This window comes from Nomia melanderi, chromosome 4 (genome assembly GCF_051020985.1).
Source record: "Nomia melanderi isolate GNS246 chromosome 4, iyNomMela1, whole genome shotgun sequence".
Lineage (NCBI taxonomy): Eukaryota > Metazoa > Arthropoda > Insecta > Hymenoptera > Halictidae > Nomia > Nomia melanderi.
Window position 1 is genome coordinate 3269461 of NC_135002.1, and position 15118 is coordinate 3284578.

General features: G+C 43.9%; 1 protein-coding gene across 2 annotated transcripts; it reads left to right on the plus strand.

The window, feature by feature from the left end:
• The first annotated feature begins 336 nt into the window (after window positions 1-336).
• verm (LDLa and CE4_CDA_like_1 domain-containing protein vermiform) lies at window positions 337-15105 on the plus strand. Of its 2 annotated transcripts, none has more exons than XM_031993988.2 (6): window positions 337-584; window positions 3182-3314; window positions 5105-5217; window positions 10411-10560; window positions 11532-12454; window positions 14019-15105. In XM_031993988.2, the coding sequence occupies exons 1-6, from the start codon at window positions 536-538 to the stop codon at window positions 14250-14252; spliced, it is 1602 nt and encodes a 533-aa protein (XP_031849848.1). In that variant the 5' UTR covers window positions 337-535; the 3' UTR covers window positions 14253-15105. The 2 variants fall into 2 exon arrangements, with proteins under 2 accessions (XP_031849848.1, XP_031849847.1); XM_031993987.2 differs by lacking the exon at window positions 5105-5217 and adding an exon at window positions 4903-5033 and having other exon boundaries at window positions 339-584.
• The last annotated feature ends 13 nt before the right edge of the window (window positions 15106-15118 follow it).

Sequence of the window (15118 nt, forward strand, 5' to 3'; positions counted from 1 at the left end):
TTTCATATTGCGTCCCGGAAACATTAACAATATTCGATCTACTTAATCGTCTAAATGTATCATATAATTGAATATTTTAAAAAAGAAGTATATTATTAATGTTCCAAAATATTAAATATAGAATATTGAAAGTAGAATTTTTAGCAGCAATACTTTCGAAGATGCTGAAATTTGCAAAAAATCGAACAAAAGAGTTAATCACCCGCCTATAAACATCTCGTGGCTAACGCAGAATTCCAGCCGTCAACTATCGGGAGTCAACAGCGTTTGCTCGTTTTTCTGCGCAGAGGGACAAACAAAGATCGAGATAAAATGGAATTTATCGAATGGCACCAGTGTTGGTTCGAACAGGGGCCGAAGGATCGGTCCGTTTTACGACGTGGAAAAGATGGCAGCACCGTCCGGAAGGTGAAAGTCCTTCGGCGAAGAGGAAGGAGTGGTGGTGCACATATAGAGGGGCGAGAGGGCGCGGCTTGTCCAGACACTCTTTGTCCCGACGACGACGACCACGGCGACGACGACGACGACGTTCACCATGTCGCCGAAGTTCCTGTTCCTTCTTGGATCCCTATTTCTATTCGCCGGTGAGTACAGACAAACATTCTCTTCCGTCTTCCCTCTCGAAAAAATTCGACTTTCCAATTACAAACTTAACTCCCGCGATCGACTCTTTCTTCGATCCACAAACATCTTGAACATCTTACCTCCGAGCGAATCTTTCTTAGACGCTTCGCGTTAAAGTCTACCGCAATTCTCTGGTAGCCGATCTTCAGCTAGTTTTACGAGACTGCGTTCAATGATCCAGATTTTCTTGAAAGTTTCGAGGTAAAAGGCCCCGTTCACGTAGGAATGTAATTCTTCAGTGAAAGTCATCCGAAATGATCGGGAATTCGTCTCGATAGAGACGAGTTCTCTCTCGAAAGACGTGTTCTGGTTCCGATCCGGTGTTTACTGGCGGTGAAAGTTGTTTTCGACGGTCTGGAGTGCACGTTTACCGGGAGCATTCGCGGTATTGAGGCAAAGTTTAGTTTTGAGAAAGGATTCTTCAGTCTCATCGACTCTTTTCCTTTCGTTTGGCGAGTGTTCTACATTGCTCTAAAATATGTTGAACTCTTTTAAATAATACGAAGGTAACGTGCATGGTATGCTTGAAAAGATAGTTGAGTTGTTGGAGAAGTGAACAATATGCACGGAAACACCGAGACACTTTTGTAGTAATTAACTCAAGGTTTTGAACGTTGCGACGTCAGGCGCGCCGCTAGAGGCCCGGAGACTTCAACGCCCGGACAGGCGAGCAACCGCGGAACGCCGCAGCGGCATTTCACGCGTTTTCTTTCGTTCAATCACAATTCACCTCCATAAAATCGATATCCTTTCAATATTCAGTCCGTTCGGAATCGTTCCATTCAATTTTCACCATTTAAACTCCACGGAATTCAATCCGCAACACTCGTTTTCTTCTTTAATCTCTGTTAATCCTCCGCGAGTCTATACAGGGCCGATTCGACGCAGCTGTAGAATTTATTCGTCGAAGCGATTATGCATGTATACAGTTAGCCATACATCCGGTCTATTCAATGGGAAATCTGAATAAAAGTTCACGCAGAATTTCATTGTGCTTTGCAATCGCTTCTGTCGGCAGCGGTGAATACCTAACCTCTCGATGAAGCCTTCGCGAATAAAAGGATCAATCAACTGTTTTCAAATTTACAAGTAAAAGAATACGAATTTCAGAGTTAACCTTAAAGAAACAAGATTTCCTTTTAAAATTGAACTTGAAATAGAAATACAATTGAACTCGGATTACTTTCTTTTCAAAATTAAACGTACAATGACAGAAGTTCTTTCCAAAATTAAACGTAAAACAAAAATTCCTTCGAAAATGAGACTGAAAGAGTTAAAAACACTTTTCAAAGTTAAAGTCGAAGAGGCAGAAGGCTCTTGTCAGGAGTTACCGGGGCCGACGCGAAAGTTCATCGAAAGACGACGCGTCCGGCGGTCCGGAAGCGGCGATCACGATCGCAGATCACGATCGCGGGACGCGCGCGGGATCGAGAAAAGGCACGCTCGGCGTTTCAGACGAAGTTCGGTCGGCCGTATGTCTCGACGAAAAGCGATAAGGATAGGAGGGACGGGGCGCGGGGGGAACCCACTTTGGAGAACCGGCGTCGCTTCCCTCCCCACCCCCGCCCCGTTGCCCTGACATTTCCAAGACTTTCTACTTCTACGGGGGTTCACCGACCCCGGCGTGTTCTCTGTCGCTACGATCTCCCGGGAGATCGTGGCTCTCGCGGCGATCGCGACATTTTCCGCGGCAAATCCCACCGCGCGACGAGAGCCTGCCCTTTTTATTCAAATGTCAGAAACTGCCGCCGCCGCCACGATTGTCCTTTGGATCCTTCGCTTCGATCGGAGATCGTTCGCTTCGTTGAGTTTCATAAAGATCGGAGATACTCCGCGGCATTCTTGATCGTTCTCTGTTCTAAATTGTTAGAAGTTCGCGTCGGAGAAGGGATCGTCGAGGAAAATCGAGCGTACAGGTGGCTTTATTCGAGGATTTTCTGTTGTTTAGTTGTATGATCTCCTATTTTGTGGTGATGGGTATTTTAACGTTTAATATTCGTGTTTTGAAATTTTAGTCGATTTAGAGAAGGTGGTTTTTAGAGCTTGTTTCTGGGATTTAAACAAATCAGATTTGTTTTCTTAGTTACGATTTAATATGTTTCTGTGATTTAGAAGACGATTGATCGAAGCTGATCGTATTAACTTTCTTGATATCTTACTCTTGATTTTATGTTCGTATACTGTCAGGGAAACCGGTTCTGTGCACGTTCATCCAAGAAAAAGAAAGAATCTAATGCCTTTCGAAATGGAAGGAACAAATTATCGGCGTCTGGTCCAGAAACTTTTTCTTCAGGAGCGTAGAAAGGCGCGAAGGATATTGATTATGCGGTCATGTTAGAGATCGTGCTCGTGAATCGAGAGTCGTTTATGTAATCGTGGGTAGAAAGTACGTAATTGTCGACTGCGGGGATAGGGAAATGGGACGTTCGCGTCTTTCCTGTGAACGATTAATTCCCTTCGAGAATTAATTCTTCGGGAATTAATTTAACACTGTATAGAATGAAGATGATTAATATTACTCTGTTGTGCATCTTCTGATGGTGTTTATTGGTTTCAGGCACACAAGTGAGAGCTCAAGATGACGAGGGCGCCGACGGAATCGACGCGAACGCTGAAGAACTGTGTCAGGACCGGCCAGGGGATGAATACTTCCGGTTGAACACTGAGGGTGACTGTCGCGATGTCGTAAGGTAAATTTTAGACCATTAGCTTCTATTCTCAGCCCTTCTTTTAATCCCTAGTGTTGGATGATCGAGTCGAAATCGCTTGATGAAGATTTTGAGTTAATAAACTTTGGAACTTTGGAACTTCGTAATTTTTTAAGTTTGTAACTTTGTAACTTTATAGCTTTGTAATTTTGTAATTTTGTATACTTGAAACTTTGAAACGTTGAAACGTTGAAACTTTGAAACTTTGAAACTTTGAAACTTTGTAGCTTTGTAACTTTGAAACTTTATAATTTTGTAAGTTTGTAACTTTGAAACTTTGTAACTTTGTAACTTCGTAACTTCGCAAATTCAGAACTTCGTTACTTAACAACGTTGCAACTCCGTAATTTCTTCAATTTATAATGACCACGCCAAACAAGCGCCCTATTCATTAACTAATCTTCAAAATAGTATTTAGCAAATTTCACATATTTTCCAGCGAAAATTATTAAATTTTCTCAAATATCAGGACAGTACACGCACGTTAAAGAAACGATAGTTCTCAATATCATCATTCCAACTGGTTAACTCTTAGAATCTCTCTTTCCGCTGTAACCCAAATACCGTTTCCCGATCAACGAGCAATCGGCTCGCGGTGAAAGGGTTAAAAGAAGGGTCGCAAGAAGTCCGAGCCGATTCAGGCCGCGATCGTGTCGCGCCGCGGTAAAAGTAACCCTGAAGGACGTCGTTGGAGAATGAGAAACGCGCGAGTTAACGGTAAAGCCGCGGTCCGACGAGCGAGTCAGGAATTAAAATGGCGAATTCCTCCGGTTCCTCGCCGATCGAATTCCGCGTCCGAAGGTTCAAGGCGAGCCTGATACCGGATACAGGACTCGCCTTCCAGCTTTAATGGCGGCAGACCTGTGCTATCCTGACTCACTCGGATGGATAGAGCGTGTATTTCCGTCATCAAGGACGCGCCGACGAAAATATCCTACGAACAAGAACAACTCTCGACGATCCTTGCCGGCGATCCTTCGGTACGCTGCTCGGAATCACCGAGAATGGATCTGCTTCGTCGAAGTATTTTAATTCGAATGTTGCTAACTTCTAATTTGAATTCTTGATCGGGGACATAGAGTTTCTAGTTTATGCTTCAGTTGAGTATTGATCTCTGTGTGAAGCAGTCAAGTAATTGTTTATTTCGAGCAAGGAATTGCTATATAATTTTGATATATATTCTAGCATAATTGATAGTTTTATCCTACTGAATACATTTCAAATAGATATTTCTAATTATAGACAACTATTCATTCAATTTATCTCAATTTCCCCACTTCCTTCTGTGCAATTCAACTTCGTAACCTCTGGTAATCTCAAATTAAAAGACAGATAGTAACTCTTGAAACGTTCCATTAAGTTCGTTAAATTCACGAAAATACAAGAATGGCAGAACAAAAAAGACCAGCCTTGAACAACATTCGAATCGCTCTGAGGGAGCACCTTGAAAGTTAACAAGGCCGCCGGGCCACCTTGAAAAACGAGCGAACCGTCGCGAAACGGGCGGAGAGGAGTGGAGGAAAGGGGAACAGGCAGGAAAGACAAAAACCGTGCGTGAAATTGACCACAGATGCGACAAAGCCACCGAGATCGGCGTGACCAGGTTGGCGACGGTGCGTTGCCCGACCGGGCTGGCGTTCGACATCGAGAGGCAGACCTGCGACTGGAAGACGAACGTGAAGAACTGCGAGCAGCTCGAGAGTAAGCACGAACACGTCCGACCGCATTGACTAAAGAACGCCCCGTTTTTCTTTCTGTTCCGGCTCGAACAGGTGCACGAAGTCCGGCCTGAAGCAAATCACGTGCCCCAGCGGACTGGCCTTTGACTTGGACAAACAGACCTGCGACTGGAAGGGCAAAGTCACCAACTGTGACAAGCTCGAGAGTAAGTCGAGATGCAACGACCAGGCCGAACCGGGCGAACGATCTCCGTTACCGGCGCTCTGTTCCTCGTAAATCTGCGTTTATCGCCTGTCCTCCCAGAATTGACCGTGATTTAAGAGCGACTACCGTTTGAGAGATTATATATCGATATAAACAGTTTGCAAAGGCTTTTGACCAGTTAACTGTGGAACTTAGTTGGAGAAACCTCTCGTTCTGCGAAATAAAGTCGAAAAATGGAGCGTGTACTCGTCGAACGCAGGACGAATGCACGTAGAGCATATTTTAATGAAAGATCGAAGCGAATCAAAGAATTACGTGTTTATGTGAAAAACATAATACACGTCAAACACAGTTAACTGGTTAACGAGTTGTTTTTGAGTTGAATTCTTAAAATCGTGAGAGATAGTTGAATTATGTAGTTCCTTTTAGAATTTTTCTGTCTGATATCTTTATTTTCAGTGTATTATCTCAATTTCTTCACGATTTGTCCATTTGTTTTGTTTTTATTTGGATTGAGTATTCGTGTTTATTTGGATTTTAGGAGACGTTTTGGAAATTTTTGATTGAATGATTTAGTTTTCTGAGAGATTGAAGGAGTTTGCAGAGGTACAGGTTTTACGAACGCATTTACTGGGAAGAAGCGCTGTTGCCCGGGCATTGTCGCTGCATTTTCAATTCGAGGATGCAGCGAAATGTCGCGGGGAAGATGGAGGAGCCCGGTTCCTTCGTAGACTCGCAACGTAGCTCGCACCATTCGTAATTCTACTAACGCACGATTGTCCTGATGTATTTATTTGAACTCATCCTACGCTCTCGTCTCCTCGTCTCGCCCCGATACCGTCGACGTTTACGCACTTGTAGCTTGTCGACGAATTTGATAGTCAGTACAGTAAAATTTCGTCGATGAAGTTCGGTAAAATCTCTGTTTTACTTGGATCTACACGAACGAAGCTTAAAAACATCCGTGTGATTTCAATTTCTGTGTATTAATCGATGAAAATTGTATACCTACGCGAACATATGCAGCTGTTAGATATTTCAATTGGCTTTCTTCGTCAGAATAATGATTTCCTTAATGAACTACATTTTATACGCTGTATTCGACAGTTCCTGAATTGTTTTCGATACGTGTAATCCAATTTCCTGTACTGACTTCGCGGCGTTCTCTCTTTTTTACGTCGTACCTCGCTGCAAGAAGGTTACGCGACCGCCGTAAAAATGGCCGCCGCACGCGCGACTCGAGCGTAAAGTGAAAATCTGCCGACGTTGCGTGTTCATAATTATTCGAACGAACGGCTCGTACGAGCAGTAGCTCAATTACAGCTTTCTAGATTTCCTAATTAACAAGCTTACTCTCGGAAGATAAATATGCTTCTTCTTTCCTGAATCTTTTTGTATTTATTTAAGCAAGGTGAAAACCTTTGATGCGGTCAACTCCGCCATTTCGACATAAAATACTTGCTCCCTTCTCTTCAGTAATCTGATTAAATTCTCGATTAATGTTTAATTCTTACATCGAAATATTCAATATTAAAGACACTAACGAAAATTAATCTATAGCAAAAATTCTTCATCCTACTCGTTCGATTCTTTATAACTTCATTCTCCATGTTCAAAATTCTACTTTCTAAAGGTTAAACCTTAAAGCTTCTTTATTAATCTCCTTACATTTCCACAACTGAAAAATTAAAAAGTTATACTTATAATTAAAAATACCGTTTCTACATCAATTTCTCAACGTATCAAGTCACGAGGATTTTACCTACTCCCTTCAATTAAAAGAAACTGTTGAAAAGTCGAACAATTCGATTTCGGTGATAGAATTTACGGTTCTGGTTCGAATAACTCTGAACAACCGTCGCGCACGGCGCGAGTCACTTTCGAGAGACGCTGTAACCTCCGGTCCGGCCACTTTCGATTCGCCGGTCGGAAAGGACTGGTTTCGATTTTGAGCGAAAGTGTGCACGGCCGAGCGCGGGGCACGGAGACGAGAAGCTCTCGAGCGGTCGCTCTCGAATTATTCTAACCCAGTTTCGAAGCCACCCACCTCTTCCTGCTGCCCGGCTAGCTCTCGGTGTTCCATCGACTCACCTTGCTCGACTAACAACCGTGAAAATGTGAACACACGCACTCACCGCTGCGATCCGTGGAAAACCGCTTCGTCGATCCGTTGTATCGCTTGCTTGACTCTCGAACGATCGCGTGCCGACGTCGACTCGGAGAACACATCGTGAATTCATGGAGCAACGGGATACTTTTATATTTCACGAATAAATTTCAAGCTGAGAACTTGATTTTCCAACGTTCTAGCCAGCAACAGTTCGAAGATCTCGATTCTGAAATGTGAAGGGATCACGTTTACGCAACTGTTTCCGCGGAATTCGCACTTTTTCGCGGACTTTCGAGGTTCCATATGTGACCGCTAGTATTCTCTTCAATATCATTACTGCAACGCGTCTTCGATTCGATAGAGTAGAGTTTCATATCTGAAAAATCGGCAATCCACTAAGAAAGCTACGAACATCGATTATACTTCCTTATATCAGTCGAATCAAAAAGAAACCTAAATTTTAACCGAGTCGATCAACAGTTTTTCTGCATAACTCAGTGCACACGAAAAAAACAATCCCAACAAGACCAAGGAAAACACCGTAGAAAAAGTCCGTAGAATTTACGAAATCCCCGTGTCGCAACGAGCGCGCCGCGTTTTACCCCTTTTTTTCTCGAGCGAGAAAAACCCGCCGGCTCTCGAAAGTATCGTAACGTTCGGCCGTTTTTCGCTTCGGCAACGAACAAAAGGAAAAGTATATACGTGCGTCGTAAATATTGCTCCACACGGTGTTCACGCCGGTCGTTCTCTCGTAATCGACGCTGGCACGCAATCGCTGTTTAGCTTTACAATAAAATCCGCTCACACCTGTACAGATTATTGAATACACGCCCACACACACACGTACACGGACACACACGCGTACGTCCATACGGAGGCACGCATACGCGGGCATAATACGCGTGTAAAATTCTTTTCTCCTCGCTCCAGGTACGAGGTAGCACGTTCTCGATCGCTGATCTTGCTCCTTTTTTTTCTCTTTTTCTTCTTCTTCTTCCACCTCTTCTTCTTCATCTTTTTCTCTCTTTCATTTTACAATCTCCGCCTCTGTCCCATCTGTTCTCTTCGCTGTTCGCTGTCTCTCTTCCGCCGCATCTAGATCGGTTTCGCTTCGACGATCTGGCCTCCTTTACACTCCGAGCTCCCTTCGTTGCCTCGGTCGAGGCTCGTTCGCTTTTGCCGCGAGTAGTGCGGCGCGATCGATCATTAATCTTTCTCACCGACTATCTCTTTCCTCCTTTTTCATTCTGTTTCTGTTTCCCTTTCCCTCCGCCTCCGTCCTTTCTCACCGTCTTTATTCCACTCGCTCCCGCTGTCTCTACGTATTCCAATTTTCATCTCGTCCTCGCAGCCATCATCCAGCCGGCCCGTCACAGGCTTTTCTCATCACTTCTCTCATCACTTCTCTCTTTCTCTTCTGTCGGGACCTCTTTCTCACGCCTAGACGAAGAGACTCGTCTATTTCAGACGTTCACTCGTTCGCGTCTCGATTCAATTGCTCCAATTTGCTCGATGCGTAATGAAAGCGTTCCGCTGTAAATATTCCTCGGTAAATCTTGCGCGTTGTTACTGTAGAACTACTAGTTTGCTTACATTGTTCTTTGGTACATTATTTTCACTTAATTGGAAAGTTTTCGAAAATCCGAAGCACCTGCCATTTTGAACACGAGTAGAAGATTAGTGACCTACTTTACCGATAGTCGATAGTTGCACCTCCATTTTGTGTATTCCGTTTATAAAGATGAAAGTTCAAAACTTAAAACGACAAAAAGAACGAGATTCTCGTCTAAACGAATTAATGCACACAACGACGTTTAATTGTGTTTACTAATAATTAATAAACAATGAAAAATCGGAGCAGTTGAGTCCTGTCCATCCACTCTCTACGCAATCGGACCCAAACGTTTTCTGTTCTTTAAAAAACGGAGGAGAATCCGTGTCTCTCGAATTCTTTCGCTATCTGTTCTCGCCTCCAGCCAGTGTTCGTCGCTATCATTTACCAAATCGCCTAAATACTGCCACGCGTTCGCCTGCGTGCGAATCGTTGCGAGCCCACGAAGAGCCGATCGATCGCACGATCTCGAGGATACAAGTTTCCCTTTCATCGAATTCCGAGTCGTTCTTCGGAAGAAGAAATCTCGAATTCTCGCTCCTATCGCTGGATCGTTCAGCATCTTCCCGTCGCAAGCTGCCAAGCAACAAAGCCAAATTCGTCTCTGAACGAAAGGAAAACGGGAATCGTCGAGCAGACAAACATGTTTCTGGGGCAGTGGCGTAGGAACAGTTGAATCACTCGATGTATACATAACGCCAGGTTGACGAAAGAAGTCACACGTGTATATATAAAGGTTTGCGTGTACATATTAGATGACACAGCCGGTCGACGACAGATTGTAATTCTCCCCAGGAAACGTAATTAGTTTGATTACTAAGTATTTGAGTTGAATGGTACCGTAGCTTTGGACTTGGGTAAACATTAATTCAGCACGACCACGATTTTAACCCTTTGACAATGCTGCAGAAATCTTTGATTCCGAACGTTGATCGTCGTGATCATATTAATTGGCGTTGTGATTGTTCTCTACAAGGACTGTCCGTTGCAAAGGGTTAACAACGTTGTGTTTGAGACGAGTCTCGTGATTGGTATAAATTATTATGAATTCCTTGGAAATTAAAAGAAGCGAACAGTCAGATAAACATATTAATTCTTAATATTTCAAAGAAAATTGTCATAATTATTTTTGAAAATTCCTTTTCTTAATACTTAACACTTATATAAATTAAACATCGGCATTTCAATTTTGAGAAATAAAAAAACAATTGATATTTTAGAATATTCATTTGTCTCTTTACTCTGTTCTATTTTTATCGTTTAATTATTTTTATCCCGGTCGCGTGGCTCGTCCTTCGATCCAGGTAGATTGTGGTTCCTGCGCCGCTGTGTAATCTCTGTATATAAATTGGGGAGAAATGAAAGTAGAACTACGACACCCTGCGGTAAACGTCAAACGGACCAGTAGTAACGATGTGGTTGGTGTATCGAGGTCGCGGGAACCGGCCCGCTAACGAGTATTACGTTTGCAGAGCCACGTAAGGTCTTGCCCATCCTGAGGACCGACGAACCGGTCTGCCCCGAGGGGAAATTGTCGTGCGGTAACGGCGAGTGCGTCGACAAGGAGCTCTTCTGCAACGGTAAACCGGACTGCAAGGACGAATCCGATGAGAATGCCTGCAGTAAGTACTACTACCATCGAATCGATACCCAAGAAGATCCAAGACTCCTAAAGTCCTCATAATTATAACACTTAAGGATATCGGAGTTCAATGATTCGATGATTTAAGAATTTAGGAACCGAAGGATCTCAGTCTTAAAGAATTGAAGTTCTAAAAGTTCAACGCCTTTATAATCTAATATCTCAATGATCGAAGAATTCTATGGTTGAAAGCCTCCAAGGTTTAACAATTTTATACTCCAGTATCTCAAAGGTCTAAGAATTCTATGGTTCAAAGTCTCCAAAGTTTAAGAATTTTATACTCCAGTATCTCAAAGGTCTAAGAATTCTATGGTTCAAAGTCTCCAAGGTTTAAAAATACTATACTCCGATATCTCAAAGGTCCAAGAATTCTAAGCTCCAGAGTCTCAAAGATTCGTTACTTCTACAGTCCACAGTCTCAAAACTCTAAGATACTATAATCTAATATCTCAATGATCCAAGAATTCTATGGTTCACAGCCTCCAAGGTTTAACAATTCTATGCTCCAGTATCTCAAAGGTCCAATTCTAAGGTCCAGAGTCTCAAAGATTCGTTACTTCTACAGTCCATAGTCTCAAAACTCTAAAACGTTATAACCCAACATCTCAAAACTTAAATTCTACACTCCAGTATCTGAAGAATCCAAAAATTCTAAGGTTCACAGTCTCAAAGGCCTGAAACTTCAACAGTCTGGAGTCCCAAAACTCTAAGACGCTATAATCCAACATCTCAAAACTTAAATTCTACAGTCCAGTATCTGAAGAATCCAAAAATCCCAAGGTTCACAGTCCCTAACTCCTAAAACTTGTACAGTCCAGAGTCTCAAGAGTCTACCATCTGAAAACTTAAAAAATCCTGTAGTCCCAAGCCAAAAAGGTCCAAAAATCCCGCAGTGAAACCCAAATCGGCACTGCCGAATGACCCGAAACTGACCAGCATCTCCCATTTCAGCCGTGGAAACCGATCCGAACCGCGCGCCGGACTGCGACCCGACTCAGTGTGTCCTGCCGGACTGCTACTGTTCGGCGGACGGCACGAGAATCCCGGGCAACATCGAGCCCAGCCAGGTGCCGCAGATGATCACGATCACCTTCAACGGTGCGGTGAACGTGGACAACATCGACCTGTACGAGGAAGTGTTCAACGGGCAACGTCAGAACCCTAACGGCTGCCAGATCCGAGGCACCTTCTTCGTGTCGCACAAGTACACGAACTACTCGGCCGTGCAAGATCTGCACCGCAGAGGCCACGAGATCGCGGTGTTCTCCTTGACCCACAAAGACGACCCGCAGTACTGGACCCAGGGCACCTACGATGACTGGCTGGCCGAGATGGCCGGCGCCAGGCTGATCGTCGAGAGATTCGCCAACATCACCGACGGCTCGATCATCGGGATGAGGGCTCCTTACCTGCGAGTAGGGGGCAACAAGCAGTTCGAGATGATGGCCGACCAATTCTTCGTCTACGACGCCTCCATCACCGCCTCGCTGGGCCGCGTCCCGATTTGGCCTTACACTCTGTACTTCAGGATGCCGCACAAGTGCAACGGCAACGGCGGCAACTGCCCGTCCAGGTCGCACCCCGTCTGGGAGATGGTGATGAACGAACTCGACCGAAGAGACGACCCCACGTTCGACGAGTCGCTGCCCGGTTGCCACATGGTCGACTCCTGCTCCAACATCCAGACCGGCGAACAGTTCGCCAGGCTGCTCAGGCATAACTTCAACAGGCACTTCAACAGCAACCGTGCCCCGCTTGGTCTTCACTTCCACGCGTCCTGGCTGAAGAGCAAGAAGGAGTACAGAGAGGAGCTGATCAAGTTCATCGAGGAGATGCTCGCCAGGAGCGACGTGTACTTCGTTACCATGGTTCAGGTTGGTTTTCTGAGTCTCGTTTTATTTTTCCTCTGTATTCTTCCTTTGCTTCTGGTGAATTTTATTTGTATCAATTCTGCAGGCTAGGAATCAGTACTTGCCAGAGAGAATGAGATGTCTTTTCCTCTGTTTTCTGTTCTTTTTTGTCTAGCGTTTTGTATTTTTCGTGTTTATTTAGTAAGTGGAACATGTGTTTGTGGCGGAAGATATTAATGTCAGTTAGAGAACGTTTCCGTTCCTCGAGGTTGATGAGAAATTACTTTGTCCGTCCTTTATGAATGATATTCCGTTAATATTTCAGTTTAATTGAGACCTAGATAAATATAGGTTCAGGAGATTTGCTCATCAAGGCGGTTCCCCGTCCCACGTATCGCTTCGCTGGAACTATTACGACCGCCTTGGATCATTTCAATTTATTTCCGCTGCACAATCCCGCCGCATCATCGCGTTTCTCGTTCGTGAACCTGTCATAACCCGAATTGTGGTCTTATTTCCCTTTACATCGATTTATTTTCCAATCTGACCACTCATTCTCTTCAGTCTCTCTCTCTCTCTCTCGCTCCGGCGGAATCCATTTGCTCGTGAGCTCTCACGATCAGCTCGTGATTCATCAAGATTTCTTCTCCATTTTTTATTTCTCAATGGAGTTTTTGTTCTATTGTACGCCGAGACTGAGAAACGATTAATCAAACTGCTGTTGTAATCGTTTCTCTTGTAATACTGATTGTTGACACAACAATCGTTACTACTTATCATCTATTGCGGCGATTAACCCTCTTAAATTCAAATAATTAGTACTCGCATGCCCTCGAACTTCATTCGAATGTTAACATTCATCTAGCCAAATATTCTAATCATTACTCGTCATTCTTTAAATTTTTCAAATGTACAGACTACAGTTCAAAACTAATCACTTCCAAAATACCTAAATTAATTACCTCACATTAAATATTCCGTTCAAATAAAATTCACAGAACCGAACAGAGAATCTCTACTCCCACGAAATAAGTTATTTACAATTAACATTAATTAACCCTTTACAGACGATTCTGTGAAACATACGAAACCTTTAAACGAAGCTCAATTATACATCAGTTCCTCAGATAATACAAAAAAGGAACTATGTGATCTCAATCTGAATCTCTCCTAATTAAATCATTTGTTCGTAGCGTTTCCTAAAAATAGGAAAAATGCAAATGCCGTACTCCGAGAACTACCGTCCCAGTCAAAATGGCTGCTTTCGATTCTTTTGTTTAGCAATTATTGATATCTTCGAAGCATTGAATATTCGAAATGATCTTGAAAATAAATAGCTTCGTTTCAGTACTATAATGAATATCTGAAGAAACTGAAAATAATTTATTGTTACAATTTTTATAAGGATTACATATCAATCATTTAAATGCTCGGTAGTTCTAGTGTTAAGATCCATCAAAATATTTAACATTCTAACCGGTGCAATATTCAAGCCTACAGAGTTCAAAGGGTTAAGAATCCAACATGAAAAGATCAAACGCTCGCTCGGAACGTTGTCTGACCACACGCCTTCCCGTTCTACTCGCAGGTAATCAAGTGGATGCAGACGCCAACCGAGCTGTCAGCCCTGCGAGACTTCCAAGACTGGAAGGAGACCTGCGACGAGAAAGGTCAACCGTACTGTTCCCTTCCCAACGCTTGCCCCTTGACCACCAGGGAGCTGCCGGGCGAAACCCTCCGCCTGTTCACCTGCATGGAGTGCCCGAACTACTACCCATGGCTGCTCGACCCCACCGGCGACGGGTTCACCGCGAACAAATGAGCGGCCCGTACGATAGATCGGTCGGTCGTAGGTCGCGCGGACTCTAGGAAAACGCGCACGTCGGCCGCCGAGGAGGATCTTCCATTGGAGAGAAACGCGGGGCGAACGTTTCGCGACGCGCGATCGTTTCTTGCCAATGGGGTTCGGGCATCCCTCGAATCGAATTCTGACGCGAAATCGGCGGATATAAGAAAACAGGATACTCAACCAATACTCAAATGGATATCGAAGAAAGGAACACACGAACACTTTGGAAAACAACTAGACGTCTTAGGAGTCAGCTAGAATAGCTCAATACTTTTTAGAAAATATTTAGTTGACATGTTTTTCCCTCAATCTTAGAATCTTCTTGGACTACGAATTCTAGGATCTCTACAGAATTTTGCTAACGTTTTAATGAAGTAGAATGTTTGAAATACTCAGAAAATAGGATCATTGAGACAGATTGATAAATTAATGAGTCACATGGGATTATTAATCGAAATTTCTGGAATCACGAGTAGAATGAATTATCAGTTTAGTCGTAAAAGAAAGGATTGATTGTCGCGTCAGGATCTCCCGGCAGGTGTTCGCGAAACGTTTCGATCGCCGGTTGCGAATGAGAAGGACTCGCTTCTTGAGCGGAAGGGGCGAGCCCTGCGAGAGGACACTCGAACTTTGTACATAACCACCGTATACCTTGCCCTCCCCGATATCCCCTGTCCCTGCAGAATTCCGGCGTCGTCGGTGGATCCCGAGGATCGATCGTTGCCTCGAAGGATCGAACACTCGGAGGACACCGTGACGCCGGGTCGTCCCCTGGTTACACGTTTAGCGATTAAGAGGCGCGCGAGAGGTTAACGTAATTTCTAGAGTATTTCCTTAAA